The 23,337-nt window shown below is 40.8% G+C and overlaps 1 protein-coding gene across 4 annotated transcripts in view; it reads left to right on the forward strand.

The window, feature by feature from the left end:
- GRID1 (glutamate ionotropic receptor delta type subunit 1) overlaps positions 1-23,337 on the forward strand; it is a 709,085-nt gene that overhangs the window by 403,678 nt on the left and 282,070 nt on the right. For all 4 annotated transcript variants that reach the window (XM_053388290.1, XM_053388291.1, XM_053388292.1 and 1 more), the window contains exon 4: positions 5,567-5,772. In XM_053388290.1, coding sequence (XP_053244265.1) covers positions 5,567-5,772 — 206 coding nt within the window. The remainder of the gene's footprint in view (positions 1-5,566; positions 5,773-23,337) is intronic.

The following is a 23,337-nucleotide window of genomic DNA, read 5'->3' on the forward strand; positions in this document are numbered from 1 at the left end:
CTCTCTCTCGCACACACACACACACACACACACACACACACACACACACAACCTACTGTACTGAGTGCCAAGGCAGAAATTTCATTGTACATGCAGTGTTAATTTGTCAACTGAAAGCACTTGCATTACAGTGGTACCTTGGGTTACAGAAGCTTCACGTTACAGACTCCACTAACCCAGAAATAGGACTTCGGGTTAAGAACTTTGCTTCAGGATGAGAACAGAAATCGCACGGTGGCGGCATGAGGCCCCATTAGCTAAAGTGGTACCTCAGGTTAAGAACAGTTTCAGGTTAAGAACAGACCTCCAGAATGAATTAAGTTCTTAACCTGAAGTACCACTGTACATAAAATAACCATAAATGAGAGTTCTTTGGAAGATGGTAGGAGTTGAAACAAAATAATTTAATGAAAAAGGAAGATGGGAGAAAGAAGATTAGAAAACAAGAAGTGAAAGGGTGGGCTCCCATTGTAAAAATACTGGTGTTGGGTACAATACAAACATGTACAAAGGAGACATAATGGCAAAAACTGACCATTGAGTGGGTACATGAGGTAGAGATAGGTTCACCTTATATTGGCTACTCATCATTTCTCCCTCTTTCCCAAATGGGGTAAAGGGGGGGGAGCTATTTAGTGAATCCATAGATTTAAAAGAGTGCTGTCCCACTCCCACTTATCTCACCAGCCCTTTCACCTGCATCCAAATTCATTCTTGCCACATCTTAGCACCCAAATATACACTCCCCTTTCCATTTACCTTGATGGCAGGAGCATAAGTAGCACTGGAGATTAGATGCCTGCCTCTCTCCTTTCCAACATCAATTGACTTCTTGTCACAGGAGACTCTGAAATATCTGGACTTCCCACACCACACCTAATGTGAAGAATGGTTTCAGTAGGAAATTTAGTAGCACCATTAAATCATTCCTTTGCAAAAGTGATTCGTGATTAGTATGATCAGTTATGCAGGGAGGGATGAGTGATCCTGTGTCTGTAGCCACACTTTGACTTCACCACATGTGGCTTCACCACATATGTCTGCAAACAACACCTTTTAAATGTCTGGTCCTTAATGTTCCCAGCTCCTCCTCCTCCTGGAAGGAAGGAACACATGCCTTTGTCCAATGTGAGCACTGGAGAATGGTTATTTAAATCAAAATCATGCAACCGGCTCCCAACATTTTGTTTCCTTTCTAAAATATCCCAACACATTCTAGTGTGACCACAAAACAAAACTGAGGATAGAGATGGGCAGATCATTCTATTTCTGATTCGCATCAGTGTTACAAGTGTTCATTTAGAAGTCTTGTCCTGTTTCCACATTAATTTGCCACACAGAAATATGTGTTCAAGTCCTTTGTGTTGAAATATTTCATTATTATGAAATTTATCACAAATTATATATCTATGCATGCCTTTTATCTCAGAGTATGCATTTGGGCGTGCCTTTTATTCTTTCTTATTTTGCACTGAGCCTGGGTCACCAATTTTGGAGAAGTGCAAAATCCAAAGGATTAATACATTTTGATCTGCACATTTGTCTGGGAGATGCTGATCAGGTCAGTAAGCTTTGAAATTCACAGAAATAGAATTACTTAAGCATCCCTAAGCAAGGATACGGTTATGTATATCTATCAAATAGTGGGGCTTTGTAGACCAGAGTGAGTGTGATTCTTAACGGCAGGAGACACTAGAGGGAGGAAGCAAGTTTGAGTCCCTCGCCTAATCCTGTCCTCAGGTACAGCTCTCTACATTCTCCCATATAAGTGACTGTTTGCCAGTTATGCGGAGAAATAAAGTTTTGAACTTGAGAACAAACTATGGTGAGAGACAAACCTGTCATTCATTCTTGACAGTATGTGGCCTGGCACATCTTGAAATGAGTCCCACAATGGGTGAAGGTGCTCTGCATTATACCTGCCATATTTCCTCAGGTACACTATTCTATCGACCTAAAAGTCTTTTTGGTAGTATGCTTAAAGGAGAACTGTGGAAACCCATTGGAATCTGATTCTAAGTGAGACCTTTGAATCCAAAGCCCATAGAAATTATTGGCAGTGACTTCCAACTTGTAGCTGGGATTGGAGCAGGAATGTGTGTGTTTTTTAATTAAAAATATTTTCAGTGCTTGCCTGCCATACATGATATGCAACATCTAGTCACTATTCAAGACAAAACACCTTCCTTTCCCACTACACACATACCACAGTTGCAATTTTTCATTCAAACTTTCTGAATACTTTTGCTTTCCTATCTGGTTGCTCAGTGAGCTTGTGGAGAATATAATTCATCCTAAAGCAATAGCATCCTCATTCATCATCCACTGCAAATAATGTTCCTTTTTCCAAAACAGCTTTAGATGCTGGTAAAACGTAACGTTAGTCAACCCAAAAGGAGGATTGTCTATTTGTCAAGCTCTGCATTAATATGAAGAACCAGACAGTATTAAAAACAACTACTACTACTTTGTCACTGTACGTCATATACTATAGAGCCATAAAAGAATAAAGATAGCAAGGGATCAGAGAATCTGAATTTGCAAAAAGCAAACACCAGGATGACAGCATCAATAAAATAGTTTATCGAGTAAATTGCATCCTTATCATTGTGATTATTATTTGAATGTGTATGGCAAGCCGTAGGTTGAATCCAGGCTTAGTTATACATTACGAAGTATGAATCCAAGCCCTGATAATTATGAACATAATCTCACACACACCACATATACTATATAATAATATCTCTCTTTTTGCTGTTTCTAAACAATTAGATTTTAAAAATCTAAAGTTCCTGACACTTACATGCTACATTCATTTCAATGAGACTAAGAGTGTGGTTGGATTTGGCCTGTAGAGACCCACATCTAAACATCTCTCACCTTAACAGAAGTTTTGTGATGCTAAAATAGAGGGAAGCACATTCACACATTTACACTAAGTTCCTTGGCTCAAGGGTGGATTCTGGACTTACTCCGTGGTCTTTTACTAATCACCACCCCTTAGCCTCTGTTATTGCTCTCTCCCAAGGGAATATTGGTAATTTACCTTGTATGGCTGCTTTAAATATGGAGGAACTTCAGGGCACACTATGATCTATTCCAGGGGTGGCCAACTCTCAAGAGACTGTGATCTACTTTCAGAATTAAATACTGGCAGTGATCTAGAATAAAAACTGGGTCAGCTCGAAGCTGTTGAACTTTATTTAGGGAGGAGAAAAGCCCTGTTTTTTTAGGGGTTAAAAAAAAGCTTTGGGGGGGACTTCCATTTTTTTGGGGGGGTTAAGGGCAATGGACAAAGGGGTAAAGTCACTCACGAAAAGATCACTATGGATGAAAACAGCAGCACAGAGAAAGCTCCGTCTTCCCTTTCAGAGATCAAACAACAATGGAGGGTGGGGCCAGAGTCAGTTTTAGTGACGCAAAGGAAAGGGAATCAGAGATTGACCCCAATCTACCAAAACCTCACGGGATCTACCAGTAGATCATAAATGACCTGTTGGACATCCCTGATCTATTCCATGGGTAGGCAAACTGAGGCCCGGGGGCCCGATCTGGCCCAATCGCCTTCCAAATCCGGCCTGCGGATGGTCCGGGAATCATAGAATCATAGAATCATAGAATCATAGAGTTGGAAGAGACCACAAGGGCCATCGAGTCCAACCCCCTGCCAAGCAGGAAACACCATCAGAGCACTCCTGACATATGGTTGTCAAGCCTCTGCTTAAAGACCTCCAAAGAAGGAGACTCCACCACACTCCTTGGCAGCAAATTCCACTGTCGAACAGCTCTTACTGTCAGGAAGTTCTTCCTAATGTTTAGGTGGAATCTTCTTTCTTGTAGTTTGGATCCATTGCTCCGTGTCCGCTTCTCTGGAGCAGCAGAAAACAACCTTTCTCCCTCCTCTTTGTGACATCCTTTTATATATTTGAACATGGCTATCATATCACCCCTTAACCTCCTCTTCTCCAGGCTAAACATGCCCAGCTCCTTAGCCGTTCTTCATAAGGCATCGTTTCCAGGCCTTTGACCATTTTGGTTGCCCTCCTCTGGACACGTTCCAGTTTGTCAATGTCCTTCTTGAACTGTGGTGCCCAGAACTGGACACAGTACTCCAGGTGAGGTCTGACCAGAGCAGAATACAGTGGCACTAACTGTATTCATGAGAAGAATGTGTCCTTTTATTTAAAATGCATCTCTGGGTTATTTGTGGGGCATAGGAATTCGTTCTTTTTTTCTCCCCCCCAAAAAAAATATAGTCCGGCCCCCCACAAGGTCTGAGGGACAGTGGACCAGTCCCCTGCTGAAAAAGTTTGCTGACTATTCTAAACAAATAAGTGTCATTGCACAACAGTATACAAATGTCCTATTGAAGGCTGTTGGTGCTGTAATGAGGAATATTTAATGATAGGGAGGGAGGGTGAGGATGGAAATGGCATTCACAGTTGTATCTCTATGGCATGGGTCACATGTGCAGCGGCTCTCAGGGTAAGGAAGTTCCTCCTATAACTTTGTTAAACCTTTCATATTATTGAGCAAAAATATCAAGTTACCCATATTTAGTATGAGTTGGCAATGTTAGATACAAGGGGGGAAATCTAATGATCTCAGTGTATTTCTATTGTGCAAAAATACCCACTGCTGGACACAGATGAAGATGTTTGCAAGTAGTCCTGCACACTGCTTTGATCAAGGCACTTTCAAATTCAAACCATCGGCATTGGCACTAACAGTAGGGTACTGTTGTGTTGTGCCACTGTTCCCAAATCCTAAAGCATTTAAACAAACAAACAAACAAACATAAAATTGTGAAATCAGGCTTTGTCAGAGTCTCAGGTTTGGTTCTCACAGGCAGCTTGCAGATTGACCTTGATGGAAGTCACTGTGGGTTGCATGGAAATAGTTCCATGATATCATGCAATTGCCGCATTTAACATATCTCCAGGAAATGTAAGTAAAGGGCACCGCTCTGCTCACAGGAAACGTTCAGTGAGATGAAATTAACTTGGCAAAGCACACTGATAGCACACAGCGGAAGACAACTCTGTCTACCTTTTGCGGGGGAGCGGGGAAAGCCAATTGTTAACTCAAAACATGATGGCTAGAATACATAGAGCTAACAAGCTGTAGTTCTGGGAACCCAGACATTCCTCCATGCCCAATGGCATCAGGTCTGGCACTACTATTAGAAAGGCAAAGGCAGGGCTTTTTTCAGCTGGAACTCAGTTCTGGCACCTCTCAGGTGGGCGCCATTGCCATTATAGGAAAACAAGGGAGGCATTCATGATGAGTTCTGGCACCTCTTTTTCTAGAAAAATAGCACTGGGTAAAGGTATATTTGTGGGTTTTGTACCTTGAGCACCATAATGCCTTGGGTTGTCTTTGTATATGGAGACTTTCAAGGGTAGGCTTTGATACGGCATACAAGTAATTTATTCAAATAAAATTCCACTGGGCTGCCACTAGCCCCTGCAAGGCATCTCTTTGCATGTTGGGCTTTGTCATTGCTTTTTCTCCTTGCTCCTAGCTTTAAAACACCAAGAACATAATTTGTGTTTCTCTTTGGCAGATATCCGTGGTCTACAAGGATTTCTGGACCAAGCTTCAAAGCTAGGACTTGATGTATCTTTACAAAAAGTAGACAGGAACATCAGCAGGGTTTTTGCCAGCCTTTTCACTACTATGAAAACAGAAGAGTTGAATCGCTATCGAGATACGTTACGAAGAGCGATCTTACTTCTGAGTCCAAGGGGAGCACAAACTTTTATCAACGAGGTTAGTACATTCTTTCTGGAACCAGTTTCTCGTTGTAATTCTTGTAAAAAAATAAAAGTACTAGTTTGCAGTCTTGGGAACTTTTCTGAAAAGCACTCATTTGCAGAGGTGTGAGAGATATGAGGTGACACTGGCGTATCTGGGAAATACAATTTCCACACTTGTGTCATGGAGTCTGAGTTGGGTCTCTTCCGGTCTGTACTAAAAGCTCTGTGTAATATGCTGTTAGTCAGAGGTGTGTATGTTGTGTTGGGTAAGGCCTAAATGACTCAGCATCTCTTTTTAATATTTCATCTGAATCGAGTGATGAGGTCTGCAAAGCTAAAACAAGTATTTAACTGTAGTATTTCTCTTCTGAAGTTGACAAGGAGCTAGATTTCATGTTGTCTTAGTTAAGCTGGTGCGTATGTACTTGAAGAGTACTGCACTGGTAGATGAATTGATACTGCCTTTTGAGGAGCATTAGTTATTCCATGAAAACCTGGATGGAGGACATGGGACTGTAGGGAACTGTTAATTGTGATTTGGGGGAAAAGGGTATAAAGAATTAAGAGAGATGGCTTGAAGTGTGAACTTCAAGGGATAGAGATCAGAAAAGAGTTTCATGTGAATATGCCTCAGAAGTATTAGTTATCTGAAATGTGTTACACCTGATAATCTAAACAGAGGTGGGGAAACTCAGACCAGGGGACAAATGTGGCCCTCATGCCTTTCTATATTGGTTGTGTGAACTCTCATTTGGAAAATCATTTACTGGCAGTGCTCCGTGTCCTCTTCAGCATGACTGGAAGCTGTTGTTAAACAGGGATGATATCACTTGACTTCCTAAATCAGGGGTCAGCAAACTAAGGCCTGCAAATCGGATTAGGCCCAATTGCCTTCAGGGTCTGGCCTGCGGATTGTCCATAGATCGGCATGGGGATTCTGTTTATTTGGGATGCACCATTTCACTCACTGCGCTGTTCCACCCCCCCACTCCCTCACACACACTGTGGCGGGGCCTCCTCCCTACCTCCTCCTGGCTTCTCCCCTCCCTGCCTAGAGAAAGAAGGGGGTTGGGCTGAGCTGGCTGAGCGCCATTTTAAGCAGCCCCTCTCCGGAGCCAGCCCTTTCACGCTGCTCATCTTCCCTCCGCTGTTGTTGCCGCTGCTGCCCTGGTGCTCCTGTGGGCCAGAGAGTGGACCGGACAAGCTCACTCTGCCTACCCACGAGAAGCAGCAGCAGTGGCAGTGGTGGCGGTGGCGGCAGCAGCCCCTGGGAAGGTAAGCACAGGGGCTGGGGCTGGGGAGGAGGACTACTTGCCCCCCCTTCTTCCAGCTCCGCCTCCCAGTGCTGCTTCTCCAGCCCGCCACAAGGTCTGAGGGACAGTGGACCAGCCCGTGGCTAATTTTTTTTGCCAACCCCTGTCCTAAATGAAGGATGAAGAGGTGTGTGAGTGTAGCAATCCCTGAATTTCCCAAGGCTAGAATGTAGCCTACTTTGCAATGGAAAGTGTCCTATCTGTTGCTCCATCCTCTGTTTGTCTCTGTCCCCATCTACCACTGCCATGTGGTCCCAAGAAGGATACCCACAAGGACTGAGAAAGGTTCCTCACTCTAATCTAGGTTGTCTTTTGAATCAACCTTTGTATTGAGCCTAGTAGTAAAAGGCGGAAGATTTATAGGATCTGAGGAGAAACCAGAGCCTAATAGGTGTGATCTGGGTGCCCTGTGAGCTGAGCCATGTATCAGAACTCCACCACCATAAGATATATTTAATTAACTAGTAGTCATCCACACCACACCACTAGTTTTATTATGGCAGCTCAATATCAGTTCTTCCTTATTAATCTACAGCAGTGAGTATTTGTTGCCATCCTTTTTTTTAATCTTTAGAATTGTTGGAGATATGAAACTAATTACAATTCAGGTGTAACTGTTGGGCAGCAAATTTGATTACCGTTATTATCTTGTGGGATAATATTGTCATTTATTAATTTTCACACATTGTCTTCTGAAATGAAATAGGTTATTAGTAACTTGAAAAATCAAAAACACAAGTGCCAGAGCTCAGGTAATGCCACATTTGTACACCAAGGGAATGTGATCTTAATTGCTCTTCTTTCAGTTTTTGTTCCTTAGCCAATGTGACATTGAAGTATTATTGTAGTTCATCACTGCTTTACACTTTGTATTTAACACTTTATTTAATTTACGATTGGCTGCTTAGTGTGAACATGGAATACAGACTAAATTTTCATAATAAAAAATGCAAATGGCTAGGTAGTTATATGTGAGTTAAAAAAAGACTGAATAAGGAATAAGCAAGAACTAACTGTCGTGAGCATAGCAGATACTTTGTGGAATGCAGTGTTTTTAAAATGCTCTGCCTTAAGAAACCATTTCTTTTTAGCACCTGCCAAAGAGCTCATACATGCTTTCAACAGAATCTTTGTGCATATAACAAAGGTTTCGGGAGTTTTTTCTGGGGTGCATACTTAGTTGGGGTATTTATTGTCCACTGCACTGTGCAAACTAGTGTGTGCCCTGGAATACTGAAATTGAAATACTTTGTTGTCACTTGTACAACTTGTATACAGCAATATTACACAATATATATTCAACAATTTTCTGTAGTTGTTTGGAAAAATAAGTATTTGTTGTCGAGTTACCTTTAAGGAGAGCTTGTCCTCCATTATTTGTGGTCTTATTGAGGGACAAACAATAAGCTTCTGAGCCAACCACAGGACTCCCCAGAACTGAGTTTGAAAGCCACTGGAGTAAGGTATTAAAATCAGTTCAACCAGCTTAGTTTTCCAATGCTCTTTGAGTATCTCTAATACGATTTTCTCTATATGTTGGCTTCCTTCCAGATCTTGAAGGATACACCTATGAGTAGCCTTTCAGATTTGCTGAAAAGAAAGTGGTTAAATCAGAGGCTGAGTTATATTTCTTTTCATTCTAGCAACCGTATTTCATTACATGCTATCAAACCAGTCACCTCTAAAATCCATAACTCCTGCTAATATTCATGAGGTTTGCATTCACATGTTGGAAAGGCAATAGCCCTGCAGGACTGTGAAGTTTAAAGGGTAATGTACTAAATTATCATGCTGCTTTGGCCATCCCCAGAGAAAAGTGCTATTACAGGAATTATTAGGGCTAAGGATCCTGATATTTTTCCAGATCCCTGCAGGAGTATAAGTCTGGGCTGAATTAAGAAGTAATTTGTTCAAAAATCTTCTGTTACTGAATCTTGATTGATTCAAAAAAAAGCTTTAGGAAAGGGAAGTTGAATAATGGAAGTATGTAATCTCTCTAAAGGCTCCGTGCATTTGCAATATGCTGAAGGGAGTAATTCGACAATCATGTTGGCCATATGGAAGCTAGCAGGTTACTTAACTCCATAGTATTTATGCATCTGTGGACCCCCTGCACACCATTACAATCACAGGAGGAACAAAGTATGGTGTTTGAGATGGTTTTCATCAAGGCATTAAATGTGTTTTTATTATTTATGGAAGAAAAGAAATATTGTCCCATTCCCAACAACCACAGCAGGTTTGACTAAATTTCCGACCATAATGGTGAGGCTGAGGAGCTGTCCAGCAATACAGGAGCACGTTGTATGCAAGGTAGACTATCTCAGCAATGCAGTTATCCAACCGAGGAGTTCAATAATATCCCAAAGAGCTGGGTAGAAGTGGAGTATACAAGAGTCAGTCTACAATGAGCAGATCTTCTCCTGTTGCTTCACCCCATCTAGGAGCATCACAGAACTTGGACCTGGACCGTACTTTTGGTTCTTATTTTCTCTCATTTAGGAGATGGGAGGTCCCATGCAGTTCTGTGTGCACTGTACCTTCTTATTGCAATTCTTCTCCTAGGTGTGTGTGTGTGTGTGTGTGTGTGTGTGTGATAGAGGGTACCTAATCAGGAGGCATATTGGTTACCTTATTCTGGAAACCTTCCAATACATCCTTAGGATATTTTATTACCATAATAAGAATAGTCTAAGAAAGACAATATTGTATATTTTTAACTTTTAAGCATGTTTTTCAACTTTCTGTGGCATTGTGATTATAATGAATTTAAGGAAATTGGTGGAATATCTACTGATATTCTGGATGAAGGTTAAGAGCTAAGAAGTATGTAATGTTGCTTTTTAAAGCTTTTTTTTTTTTTAAAGAGAGTGTACACAAAAAGACAAATCCTCTTTGGTCCCAATGATTTCAATGGAGCCACCACAGAAGTGCAAATGGTTTGGATCACAGCACCTTTGGATGTGTTGTCGTTCCATTCTTATTCAACTATTTTTAAAGCTTTTCAAACATTACAACAAATTAAATGTATATATAAACTATTTTGTATCTTTGTTCGCCTATGTCTGAAAAAAAAAACAAAAAGTTAAAAGAAAAAAGGAAAGAAATTGATTAAAGAAAAACTGAAGGAAAAATAGTAGAAAGGTTTCCTGGTAAGAGTACGGTATATTAATCTGTTTGAAATCTATATATCTCTCATACTCAATACGCTGTGCAGTCTGAAAATTATTATTTTCTGCAGCTATAATCAAAGGTTAACCAAATGACTAGAAAATCTTTCAAGTATCTCATAAAACCCCCATTTCTATGGTAAAGCTAAATATTTCTTCATCTGATGTTATGAGATGTTTGCTTATAAGTTGCTACAGTGAAAGGTGAATTTGTCAATTTAATTCAAGGAAAACTTAAATATTTAAAAATCAAGAATGCAAGCAAGCTTCATTCCCCTAATTTTAGATTTGCTTAGATGTGATAGTGTGTTTTCCCCTGTGTCTGGAGATGTAATACATGTGAAACACTTGGTCTGAGATTCTGAACAGTCTGAAGTGTCTCATCAGCAAAATGTTTTATTTATTTATTTAGACACAACTCCCTTTTGCCTCAGATTCTAAAATATTGCACCTTGTGACACCATGTGCTTTTCTGCTTGAATGATGATTAGCCTCTCACTAGGTTTTCCCAACTTTATTGTTGCTACGAGGTGCTTAATACCTGAGAATGGACCTGAGGCACTGATGTAATGAAGATCACCGTGTGAAGTGGAAAGTCTTAAACATTTCATGAAGAAAGCTCCTCAATGCAATAGCAACAAAAATAAACATTTGTGGATTACTAGTGATTCTTATACATTGGTACTTAATTCGTTCTGGACGTCTCAACTTGAAACTGAGGTACCACTTTAGCTAATGGGGCCTCCCGCTTTCTTGCATTTCCTTTTCTTTGGGATGGTTTTTGTTGCTGCCTCCTGTATAATGTTGCGAGCCTCCATCCATAGTTCTTCAGGCACTCTGTCCACCAAATCTAAATCCTTAAACCTGTTCCTCACTTCCACTGTGTATTCATAGGGGATTTGATTTAGATTGTATCTTACTGGCCCAGTGGTTTTTCCTACTTTCTTCAGTTTAAGCTTGAATTTTGCTATAAGAAGCTGATGATCTGAGCCACACTCAGCTCCAGGTCTTGTTTTTGCTGACTGTATAGAGCTTCTCCATCTTTGGCTGCAGAGAATATAATCAATCTGATTTCGATGCTGCCCATCTGGTGATGTCCATGTGTAGAGTCATCTCTTGTGTTGTTGGAAAAGCGTGTTTGTGATGACCAGCTTGTTCTCTTGACAGAACTCTATTAGCCTTTGCCCTGGAGCAGGAACCGGCAAGCCACTCCAGTATCCCTGCCAAGAAAACTCCATGGACAAAGATGTTGTTTATAAGCAGATGTGCAGCAGGCTATGGTTGCATATAGAGGCTGAGCATTCTGAAATCCAGTAGTATGGATGTAAGCAGGAGAGTGAGTAGATGGGATAAGCTTTTGCACCCTAGGCTCTGTCCCAAGTTTTTTTCCTTAGCTATAGGGCCTCCTTTTCCTATGAGTTCATATGACTTTGTCTCAAGATGCCCAGATGGCATAAGTAAAGTAGCGAGGACAGGAAGTTCCAGCATGTGACCTGAAGCTTTGATCACTGCCATCACTCCAAGTCTCTGCCAGCTGCCAGCACGAGCAAATGGCCACAGTTTTGTTGATGGTGATACTACTGGTGGTGCTGGGCCTGGTAGGAGCTGTGTCATGTATTCTGCTCATTATTGATCCAGAGCAGAATGTATAGTTAGCAGAGTAAAAACTTAAACACATTGTGGGATTCCCCAAAAATAGACCAGAGGCAATTGTATTTCATCCAGCAGAGCTTTACTGCTACTGAAGGCAAATGGGCATAATGGTCACAAATCCAATACATTCAGGATTGGCACTGTCCAAAAGAAATCCAATTGCAGCAGACTTAACTTAAACTTACAATAACTTATAATAAGATTAAACCTTAACACTAAGGATACAGAACAGAACACCACACCAGACTTTTATAGTCATGCTGTTCAGTCTTGTATGCTTAAGCCAAAAAATTGTCTCTTCAGAGATATTTAGCACTAGTAGACGCATCAATGGCATGAGACAACTGAAGAAGCCCAGAAAACTGTGCTCAGGGAGTGTGCTATCTGCCAAACCCAACAAATCAGAAGCCTCTCAACTGCATGGACTGCTAGGGTGAAACAGGGATAGAACGCTGGCACCCTGTCTTCTTTATTACCTCATACGCTGCTTCCTCAGCACCTCACAGCTACCAGGAACAATGTTGAACTTACCCTTTTCTTGAATCTTTTTGAACTTATTTAAAAAACAAAAAACGAAAACGAAAAACTGAGTCAAGAATTTGTAAGAACCTAGTAAAATCTGATATTGCAAGCTCACTTTATTTTAGGTAGTTTGTAAGTTTTCATGGCACTTTGTAAGTAATTGTCTCTTTCTCACATATTTGATAAATGGTGTAAAATTATTTTTGAACAACTGTGTGAATATTTGTCGCCAATGTGCTGTACGAGTTGCACTTACTTTTATAGTCAGCATGACCTTGACAGAAAAAGATAACAGAACCAGTTTAAGCCAGCTGTACTCAGCTTCTCTGAAGGAATAACCATCATGAACCTTCTGCTTGTTTCCTTCACACAGAGAAGCCTCCAGAACCCTCTTGAATCAATTAGAATAGGAAAGATCTCTACACCTCAGATCAATACTTTCTGTACTAAGAAATGCAAACTGACAGGCTGCACCTGCATAAAGATGTATTGAGTCCTTTACGAATGATGCCAATTGAACCCAATGGCCATACATGCCTAACATTTCAGCTTAACTCTTCTTTGGAATGGTTTGCATGGCCTAGTTCTTTATTCTGTGAACCATATGTACATCCACAGATGAAAGGCATCCTCATCACCCTGATCCTCATCATCAGCATATATTGGGGGGAGATAGTAGTTGCCATGTTGGGGGAGGAGGAAGATGACCCAGGAGACCACTGTGGGGTGGTCTGTGTGCAAGGGGGAAGGCTACAGAAAAAGGTGGATGTGAAAACTGGTGCCAAGTGAGGCTGTAGGGTAGAAGGGAGAAGTGGCTTCAGAAATGAGGTTGGGAGGGTCAATAGGGGGCTTATTATTTTCATGAAGTGGGAAGGAGAGGTCTAGGGAGTGGTACTGTGATGGCTTGTGAATGCTCTTCGCAATAAGTACCTCTGCTCACTCAGAGATATATGTACAGTCTTTATTTTACATATTACAGACAGCACATTACAATCATGCATCTGAATCCTCCGGCTCAGATTCTGGGAGTGGCCTACGCTGGCTTCTCCTCCAACAGAAAAGGCAGGGAAGTTTCATGTGAGGCCTCTCCCCCCTCCTCTTTAACTCTCTCCTTTCCCTGGCAGACGGAATAGGCAGTGTCTCACTATCTGTGCCAGAACTTCCTGTCCGGAGCTGAGGCTCTGGTTCAACATCAGAGAGCCTTCCCGCCTCCTGGCTTTCCCCTCTTTCCTCAATCGTCACTTCCTGCCCACCTCCCTCTGCCTGTTCCTGCTCCTCCCCTGCATTCTCTGGCAGCACCATGACAGGTACGCAGGTTGGTGAGATATAAAAGGAGTGTAGTAGGCAAGCAGGGAAGGGGTGTGACAGGTAGGGAGGGGTGATGAACAATGCAAGCAGGAGCAACAGCCCCATGCGTTTTGTGAAGAACAACCATGTCTTAAATAATCCAGATATTTTCCAGCATTCTCAATTAAATAATGGATGCTTTTGAAAATTTGGTACAAGAGCACTAACTATGCTGAAGCAGCATCTCAGATGAATTTAGCTTTGTTAGGTTCTCTAGGGGTTTTGGTTTTTTGGGGGGGATGCAGACAATAAAGTTAATCCAAACATATGTAAATTCGTATTTTCACATTTATTCTGCTCTAATCCTTTTGAATGGAGCATTTCAAGGTTATATTTGAGTGTCTATGAAATGTATGGTAGGAGATCTAATAATGCTGGCCGCTAAATTAATCTTGAATGATTAAATCTTGTTTCAGCATGAGTATATGATGTGATGTGTGTGGTTTTATCACATGAATAGGTTGCAGCTCAGTGAGGGCAGAAGACTGCTTAGGGTAAAGAGATACATGATATAAATATTAAAGGGTCAGAATTGAAAGGCAAGCTCAGACACCGAGGGAATTGTTGACATTAATATTCTGAGATTAATTTTAGTGTGAGAGACATTTGTTTTTATTAATGTAGCCTGCCTGAAAGTTCACTTGAAATGTTACTCATTGTACATTTCATTTTTGTCAATTTCATTCCTTTAGTAATTTTATTTTGGGGGCTGCATTGAATGTTGGCTGGTTTCAATTTTTTGTGGTGCTCTGTGTATGTGAATGTGAATGTGTGTGCATGTGCATATGTGTATGTGTGGATATTTCTTGAAAACACTTGCATTGGGAAAGTTCACCTTTTAGTCAACTGTCCACTACCTTTGTTCCCCTGACCTGTGGCTGCTTTGGCACCATCTTTCCTTGGGGAAGGTTTCTGAATTATTCACTGAGTCATCCCAAGCAGTTAGTGAACATGGTGATGTTTGGTTGATTTACAGCACAATTCTACAATCATGGGGAGATGGCCCATAGGATGTTGTTGGACTCTCTCTCCGTGGGTGGAGAAAGAAGTCCACTCCCAAAGGCCTCTGTGTTCCAGTTACAGAAACCTTTCTCTCCTGTAAGTGCTACAGAGTAGGAAGGAAAAGGGAACCTTTCAGTGGCAGATTGAGAGAGACTTTGGACTCATGGGATCAAAAGCTCTTCGGTTCCCCTCAACACACACTTGGCAAGGAAGGGAAAATATGCAACCTTGAAGTTGATATACCGCTCCCACCCCCTACTCTTGACTGTCATGCAAGGCTTTGTTTGGTGGTTCTACAGATAGTAAGTTTCCTGGCCTATCAACTATCTATCTATCTATCTATCATCATCTATCTATCATCTATCTATCATCTATCTATCATCTATCTATCTATCTATATCTATCTATCTATCTATCTATGGTATATCTATCTATCATCTATCTATCTATCATCTATCTATCTAATCTATCATCTATCATCTATGTATCATCTATGTATCACCTATCTATCTATCTATCTATCTATCTATCTATCTATCTATCTATCTATCTATCATCTATATCTATCTATCTATCATCTATCTATTTATCCTCTCTCTCTCTCTCTCTTTTACTGTATCATCTGTCTATCATCTATCGATCAATCATCTACATACTTGTGAGAAAGCAGACAAAGGTGCAGCTGAATTTCAAATATTTGTCTCAAAATTAATGGCCCTGAATTTAAAGGCTTGCTGCGCTGCTTAGACCCCCTTAGAATACCTTTCTTACTTTGTATGCTAATAGTAGATGAAAGTATTGATGGCATGCCTACCCAGTCACTTTTAAGATGGAAACAGTATCCAGAATTACCATATTTCCCAGTTTTTATAAAGCGGTGTCCAACTTTGAATTCCAATATCCTCATTTCATTCCATGTTTTACCTTCACCATCATTAACCCTAAATAAATTTTGAATTTGGGGAAGGAATTCCAAATAAATGTGCTCAAGAGAAACCTTTGTTTCCCTGAAGATTTGAACAATCTTGTCAATGCAGATACATCCATTAAATGTGACATGTTGGGGTTGGGTGGGATTTTGTTGTTGTTTTATGTGTGTGTTTTGCATATGCGCAGTGCCTCCTAAGGATGAATGAGTTTCTGAAATGGTGCTTGTCGTTAACCTGTATTTAAATATTTATGTACATGTGCCCGAATGAATTATTACTCTGCCCTTATTGTTGCTGTCATATGTTGAACATTTATGAAAGGCCCTGAAAGTGTTCTACCAGCTTAATGATTCACGACAAGATTGCTGTGTGGCGTGTTACAATCCTGATTAACAGAGCTGGTGTGACCTTGCATTAATTCGGTACTTGAATGCACATCCCACTGAAATCAGGAAAAAAGCTTAGGGTTGGCTCACAAATACATTTATATCACTTGCTTTCTCTATATTTGGGGGATCATCTCCAGGATACAAAGGTAAAGGTAAAGGGACCCCTGACCATTAGGTCCAGTCGTGACCGACTCTGGGGTTGCTGCGCTCATCTCGCTTTATTGGCCGAGGGAGCTGGCGTACAGCTTCTGGGTCATGTGGCCAGCATGACTGAGCCGCTTCTGGCGAACGAGAGCAGCGCACGGAAACGCTGTTTACCTTCCCGCCGGAGCGGTACCTATTTATCTACTTGCACTTTGACGTGCTTTTGAACTGCTAGGTTGGCAGGAGCAGGGACCGAGCAACGGGAGGGAGCTCACCCTGTTGCGGGGATTCGAACCGCCAACCTTCTGATCGGCAAGTCCTAGGCTCTGTGGTTTAACCCACAGTGCCACCCGCGTCCCTTACTCCAGGATACAAAGCGCTGTGTAATTAGCATCAGATTCCCAAGGGGCTTGGGGGATTGCATTTCCCAAATAGTAGTTCTCCATGTCAGGTGACAAACAACTTTTGAAACTGAAGGGACTTTGTGATGTGACAAGAGGGTCAGCTGCTCAAAGTAAAGACACCAGTAATATCACTGGGCGGGATCCTGACCCAGATTCATTTGATGTCTTGCAGCACAATGTGTAAACACAATGTGTAAACAGACTCCATTGTGTTTGAGGCAGACTATTATTTTTCTTGGTGCCACATTGGAAGGATGTTCTTCCTCTTGGCACAACTCTTCCCTCTGGATCAAATCAGCAGGATCTATGATCTTCTCCCCATCAGCAAGAAGAATAGGTGACATCCTGCTCTCCAGAACTGTTCTGCCTAGCAGTGGGATAGGCTGGGTCATCTAGAGCTCCCTCAGAGCCTAGCCATTGGTCTTTGTTTTTCTGGGACAGGGTTTTCCCTTCTTTCTGTCTGCTTGCTCTCTTTTTGAACAATTTTATGTCCTGTTCTCTTCAGCATCAGTGGTATAGTGGTTAGCATAGTTGCCTTCCAAGCAGATGACCCAGGTTTGTTTCCTGGCCAATGCAGAATTCCCCAACATACCTAGAGGTGGTGGTAGAGTCTCTCCCCCTCTTTCTAGACCTCAAGATTAACCTGCTTCTCTGAAAATTCATTATAATGTGGACAAGCACAGTGAATCCATTATTAATGCAACTTGAAATTTTAATATTGCATGCAAATGGATCATTAAGGCATGAAAAGGATAGCAGGTCTGTACTTTGGACAACTAACCAAGATATATTAACAGAATCAAGATGTCTTTGTTAAATAAAAAAGTAATAAGCCCAGTATAGAATCAATGTATTATTTTTTTTTTAACAATGGCATTCATTTCATAGACTGATTTCTGTTAAAGACAAAATAAATCTCATGTGCTTTGTGAAACTGTGTAGCACTACTATTCTTGGTGATTTGGGAATCCTATAATCAAAATCTCTCTCCCCTGGACACATATGAATTTTCAGTTCAGGTGCTGAGAACATGTGACATCATGTCGATGTGTGAGTAGCCTCATATTTCTGCTGTAGGATTTAAAGTTTAAAATCTATATGGGAACATCCAGATTCCCTGGATGGCTTGTAGATTCTCAGGATGGCTTGTAGCATATGATTAGGAACTACCATATTTTTCTGTGTATAAGGCAAGGTATTTGTATTAAGAAAGAATGTTAAAAATTTGGGGTCATCTTATACACGGATAGTGCTGGGGGGGGACACAGGTGATTGGTTGCAGCTACAAGAAGATTGTCAGCAGCGATTTTTGCAGGTGATTGGTGGCTGCGACGGAAAGGGCTGCTGTTGATTGGCTGGGCGTGTGATTGGCAGCTGCTGGCAGCGAGCGGGCAGACGATTGGTGGCTTTGGGGAGGCGTGCAATTGGCACCCCTCCCCCCAAAAAACCCAACAACTCTGGGCAATCCCACCCCCAAAAAGCTCACTAATTTGTTAAACAGGAGTCCCACAAAATAGGGGTCATCTTATACATGGAGGTGTGTTTTACACGGAAAAATACAGTACTTTGTGGGTGGCATCCATAAATCTAGAGATCTGAATTCATTCTAGATTGTTGTTACTCCAAGAACTATAGTCCAAAAGTGAAGAGGCTTCATTTCATAGCAAGGGGTAAATATATTGAAATGCATGGTCTGCTGCTGCCTGCCCATGAAATGAAAATTCTTCATGTTTGAATTACAGTTTTGGAGTAACAACCTAATTGTATGTAGCAGAATCAAGGCAATAAGATTAATGGCTGCCATCCATGAATAATTATCAAATTTATTTCTGATGAATATGAAATAATCTCCTGGAAACTCCTGGAACTCAATCATGACTATCTGGAGATTTTCATTGTTGTTTATATAGTGGCCACAGCTGAGATAACTTGTATTTTGAGTTCTCTACATATATATTGGCACATGCTCTCATGTTTATGCTTCAATAAGCACTTCTATTCTGTGACTTTTTTTGTTAGTCAGCTGATGTCACCATGACATCAGGTGACTTACTGCAATCAAGCCACACCTGCAAAAGAAGACTTCCACATTTGCCACTAAATTTGCCAACCCCCCCCCCCCGCACACCTTGATCTGAAAAGTGAAAGATTCCCTAACAATTTTTAGTAGCTTGCAAAAATGTGACCATGACAATTTTTCCATAAACCCACACTAGAAGTGGAGGGGGAAGGAGAAAGTTTAAAGTGAAGTATTCTGAGTCCTGGGGACCACTGAGTAAGTTCTATCCTTTTGGAGCTGAAAGAGGAAATCTGCCTATCTGGGGATATTTAAATAATGTTCTTTGTAGTAAGGAAGAGAGGGACCCCGTTTCTCACCTTGCCCATCCTAGTGAAAAAAATGACTGAAAACTGGCCATGTTGTTTGCTTAACAAGTGAAAGATGTGTGGCTGGCCTAATTTGATCCATGGACTACACATTGCTCATTGCAGATGTTAGAACAATCAGTTCTGTTATGTTGAACTTGGAATCAGTACAGTAAGTATTCTCCACCTTTTTTTTCTTTCTTTGAGAAAATGCAGATGTGGAGATAAACATGTAAATTGATTTATTTTAATAGGCTGGGTAAATGTTTCAATTACACTCTGCATTTCAAAGATAAAGTTTATAAGTTCCCTGGCATGCACTGTGAAGATAAATCAAGGACTATGAAAAGTCTGTGGTCACAGAATATATAAATATGCATAAAATTGTAAATACTTGGGAAATGACTTTATCATTTATAGCAAGGGATAATTTTGTGCAATTTCAGAATCATTTACCTGAATACTTAAGATGACTAATTAATAGTGGATGATTAATTCTTAAACATGACCTCACATTTGCATTTCATTACCTGAGTGCTTGCTTGCCCTAAAACTGTAGAAGTACTAAACAAATATGCAGTAGCGCTAGTTTTGCATTGCAGAATCTGAAAAATAGATGAAAACTGAATCCTAGAGCTATTTATGGGATGTTCAACTTTTTGCCATATGTTGTAGAAAGCTCAAAGGCAATTTGTTTCTAGGAGATGTTAAAGATCCATAACAACCATTTTTCTGTGAAGAGATCTTCTTCTTCTTTGGCGATCACTTGTAGCCGATTCAGATTGTATTCCATAAACACGGTTTTAACAATGAGTCCATAAGTGACCATGGAGGCCAATTCTGGATCTACACGTCCTTCCACAATGGGGACATTGGTTTCCGGGTGGGAATTGATCGCTGTGTGGATTTGCCCAGTGTAATTGATCATGGTGTGGATTTGCCAAGTGTATGGGACTTTTGGGGTTTGGGATGGGTTTTTGGAAGATGCCTGTGCGTGAATTTGTTTTATATGTGTAAATCAGTGCACACTGACCAACACACAGTCTTCGCAGTAAGGCTCTGTTCCGATGGCATGAGTAGTCACGACGACCGGTAGATTCTTATCTGCTGCAGCCTTCATCCGCCTTTACAGCCGTTGTAACATACCACTTGTTATCATTTGCCTGTTCTGCGTGGGGGACTTCTTGGATCATTCTTTGTCTAGCTCCTTCCCTTTGACCTTACCACCTTGGGTGACCCTGCTGGGAGTACAGTGGTACCTCGGGTTAAGAACTTAATTCATTCTGGAGGTCCGTTCTTAACCTGAAACTGTTCTTAACCTGAGGTACCACTTTAGCTAATGGGGCCTCCCACTGCCGCTGTGCTGCCGCCGCACAATTTCTGTTCTCATCCTGAAGCAAAGTTCTTAACTCGAGGTACTATTTCTGGGTTAGCGGAGTCTGTAACCTGAAGCGTCTGTAACCCGAGGTACCACTGTACGAGAATTCCTGACAGCTTCGCTCACAAGGGTCATAGGAACGTGCAAGCCCACTCACCACGACAAGGTGATGATTCAGCGAGTGAGATCACTCAGTTATCTATATCTATCTATCATCTATCTATCTATCATCTATCATCTCAGTTATATATAGAGATACTCACTTATTAGTCAGAAGTCAGCATCCATACCACCCCATACAATATCACAGCAGTGTTGAGCTGTTTTTTTATGCTCAATCACACCATATGAATGGGACTTTATAGATTGTTCCCTCCTAGTTGTCACCTTGCTCTGCGCATAGGAGAGAGTCAGGTGAAAAGAGTCCAAGTGATGATGAAAATAATCAAATAATATGCATTATTTGTAGGAAAAGGGAGCACTGTTGTATAGTTTTCCGGTGGGAAATGACCATTGCCCCATTGAAGTTGGATGAGAAAAACTCAATGATTGGACCTGGTCACATTATTCAGTTTCAGAACAATAGCATGGGATGGGATAATAGAAAATGAGCACTTGCTTAAATTAAGTATGAATGGGTGCAATATAGAATAATGGTAACTAGCTCTCTTAAAGTGCATGAGCTCCTCTCAGATGTCTTCATTCTCAGGAATAAAGAAGTGACAAAATCATTTTTTCTCTCCCCTCCTAAAAACAATATCCTAAAGCTATTTTACCCAATTGAAGCATATCTGCTAAGAAGCAGCAACAAATTCCAGTTAGATCGCTTTTCTGAAATTAGACTATTATACAACATTCTTTCACTAAATAATGTAATATTTAACACTCTAAGAGCGAATGTAGAAATCATCTTACTAAAACTATGAAATGAGAAATATCTGAAAGCCTTGTCTGCTTGCTTGTTATAAGTATATCCAAATTATATAGATGTAAAATTGTAGTTTTTTTTTTCTGCTGAAAATTAACAATGCATGTTTGTGTGGCTGTGCCTCTGTTTCTGTGAGGAACACATTTTGGGTGATGATATTTTGATTAAGATCAGTTAATTTTAGGATGGCAGGTTCCAAAAGGACTCCAGTCTGTATTTTTGAGAATAAAATCTGGTTTGGTATCTATTAACAGAACCTAAACTAGCAAAATTGTAGACAATGGGAAACAGAATAGCAATTCCCAGAAGTGGTAGAAAAGCTACATTTTATTACAGATAAAACCGAAGATACATTTAGGGATGTTCATCAAGGGCAAGCACTCATATCTGTTTAAATTAAGTTTATCACGGGAGAATATACAAGCATACATCTGTATATTTGTTATTTGTATGCCATTTTTTCACTGTTCAAACCATGTTCAAGGCAGCTTAGAACATGAAAAAAGTGCCTAACTACAACATGACAAAAGCAGTCATAAACAATAAATAAAATATTTAAAAATACGCAACCCAATGAACAATTTCCATCTAAATCCCAATGAGATCTAAAATAAAGATACAAAAACCAACATCAAAAGCAGCAGCAACCCCCCTAAAAAAAAACTCAACAACCCCAAAACAGTCCCCCCCCCGAATGTTTTTGTAGGTGGAGTCAGCCAGGGCCCCACCCTCTCAGGCCAAGGTGAAAAAGGCCTGCAAGGCAGGGAGGAGGTCTTCCAAGACACACAACCAAGAAGCTGCTGTAATTGTACAATAAGATTTCTTCTAGTTAGGCAAATATTGTTCTGTGAAAGACAAATGCAGAAGGGCATCATCAAATCTGAATGTGATACGTCACTTGCTTCAATTTAACCTTTATATCCATAGGATGTAACATATTGAAACACACACAGAGAGAGTGAAAGACAGAATGTAGCAAGGGGTCAAAAGAGAAGGTGGAGAATTGCCCTGTGAGATACCCTGATGCTGTGGCAGGGACATGATGAGAAATATGGCTTTGGAATACATGTGTTGCATGTGAAAAGTCTCAGGAAATTCCTGTCTGAAACACTGCAGGGCCACTGTTGGTCAGCATATCATAGACCCCATATTTCTTCAGTTTTCCTCAAAGTTGCTTGCAACAAACAATGAATTATAATGCAGATAGAACGTTTCTGCTGTAAATCAATTACCATACTTCTCAGAATTTTCTTAAGCTTAGCCAAGTCGTCTTCTGTTTTGTTTGTTTGTTTTAAATTCATTAATTTTGTCGCCACTGAAGTTTTATGAGATCAACTTGAGTACTTGAGCAGCACAATTGATCTTGGGGGCTAAGCAGGTGAGTTCTCACCCCCAACCTTCAGTGATGCTTTTACTGTTGCTTGTGTTGCTTCGTAACATTTATGTGACACTAACAGTGGTTCGGGTAGATGTATTATCGCAGTGTAGTCATGGTATGTGAAATATACGTTGAAGGTAGTATTGATTTGTGGTAAATACCTCCTGCTAATATGCCCTCTGGGTCCAATTGACTAGGAAGTTCTCTGCAGCGAGCTCCACTGAAATTAATAGGAACAAACAGCAACATCACAATACTTCCCTTCCCTTCCACTGGTCTTGTAAATTTCTGTGGATCTTGTGCCCATAATCTACATTCCTGTAGAAGTTATAAACAAATCACAGATTTGCATGCAGTTAGTCATATATATGGGATTGCGCAGCTTTAACCTGTGGTCTGAAATGCAGATATATGTGAAAGTAAATTTACCAGGAGCTAAGAGAAGTCATGGATGCAGACAGGACTTTCAATGCTTGCTGTTGGACACGATAGCTGTAGAGCTTTCATGTACAGTGGCAGTATACCCCCAAATTCCAGCTGCTGGGGTCAGGCATTGGAAGGATATTGTCTTTCTGCCTTAGCATCCTGGCTTGCCTCAAAAGAGGATGCTGGGACAAATTTCTGCATTACAGGGGGCTGGACTAGATGATTTGGGTT

This window comes from Podarcis raffonei, chromosome 5, assembly GCF_027172205.1.
Source record: "Podarcis raffonei isolate rPodRaf1 chromosome 5, rPodRaf1.pri, whole genome shotgun sequence".
NCBI classification, from domain to species: domain Eukaryota; kingdom Metazoa; phylum Chordata; class Lepidosauria; order Squamata; family Lacertidae; genus Podarcis; species Podarcis raffonei.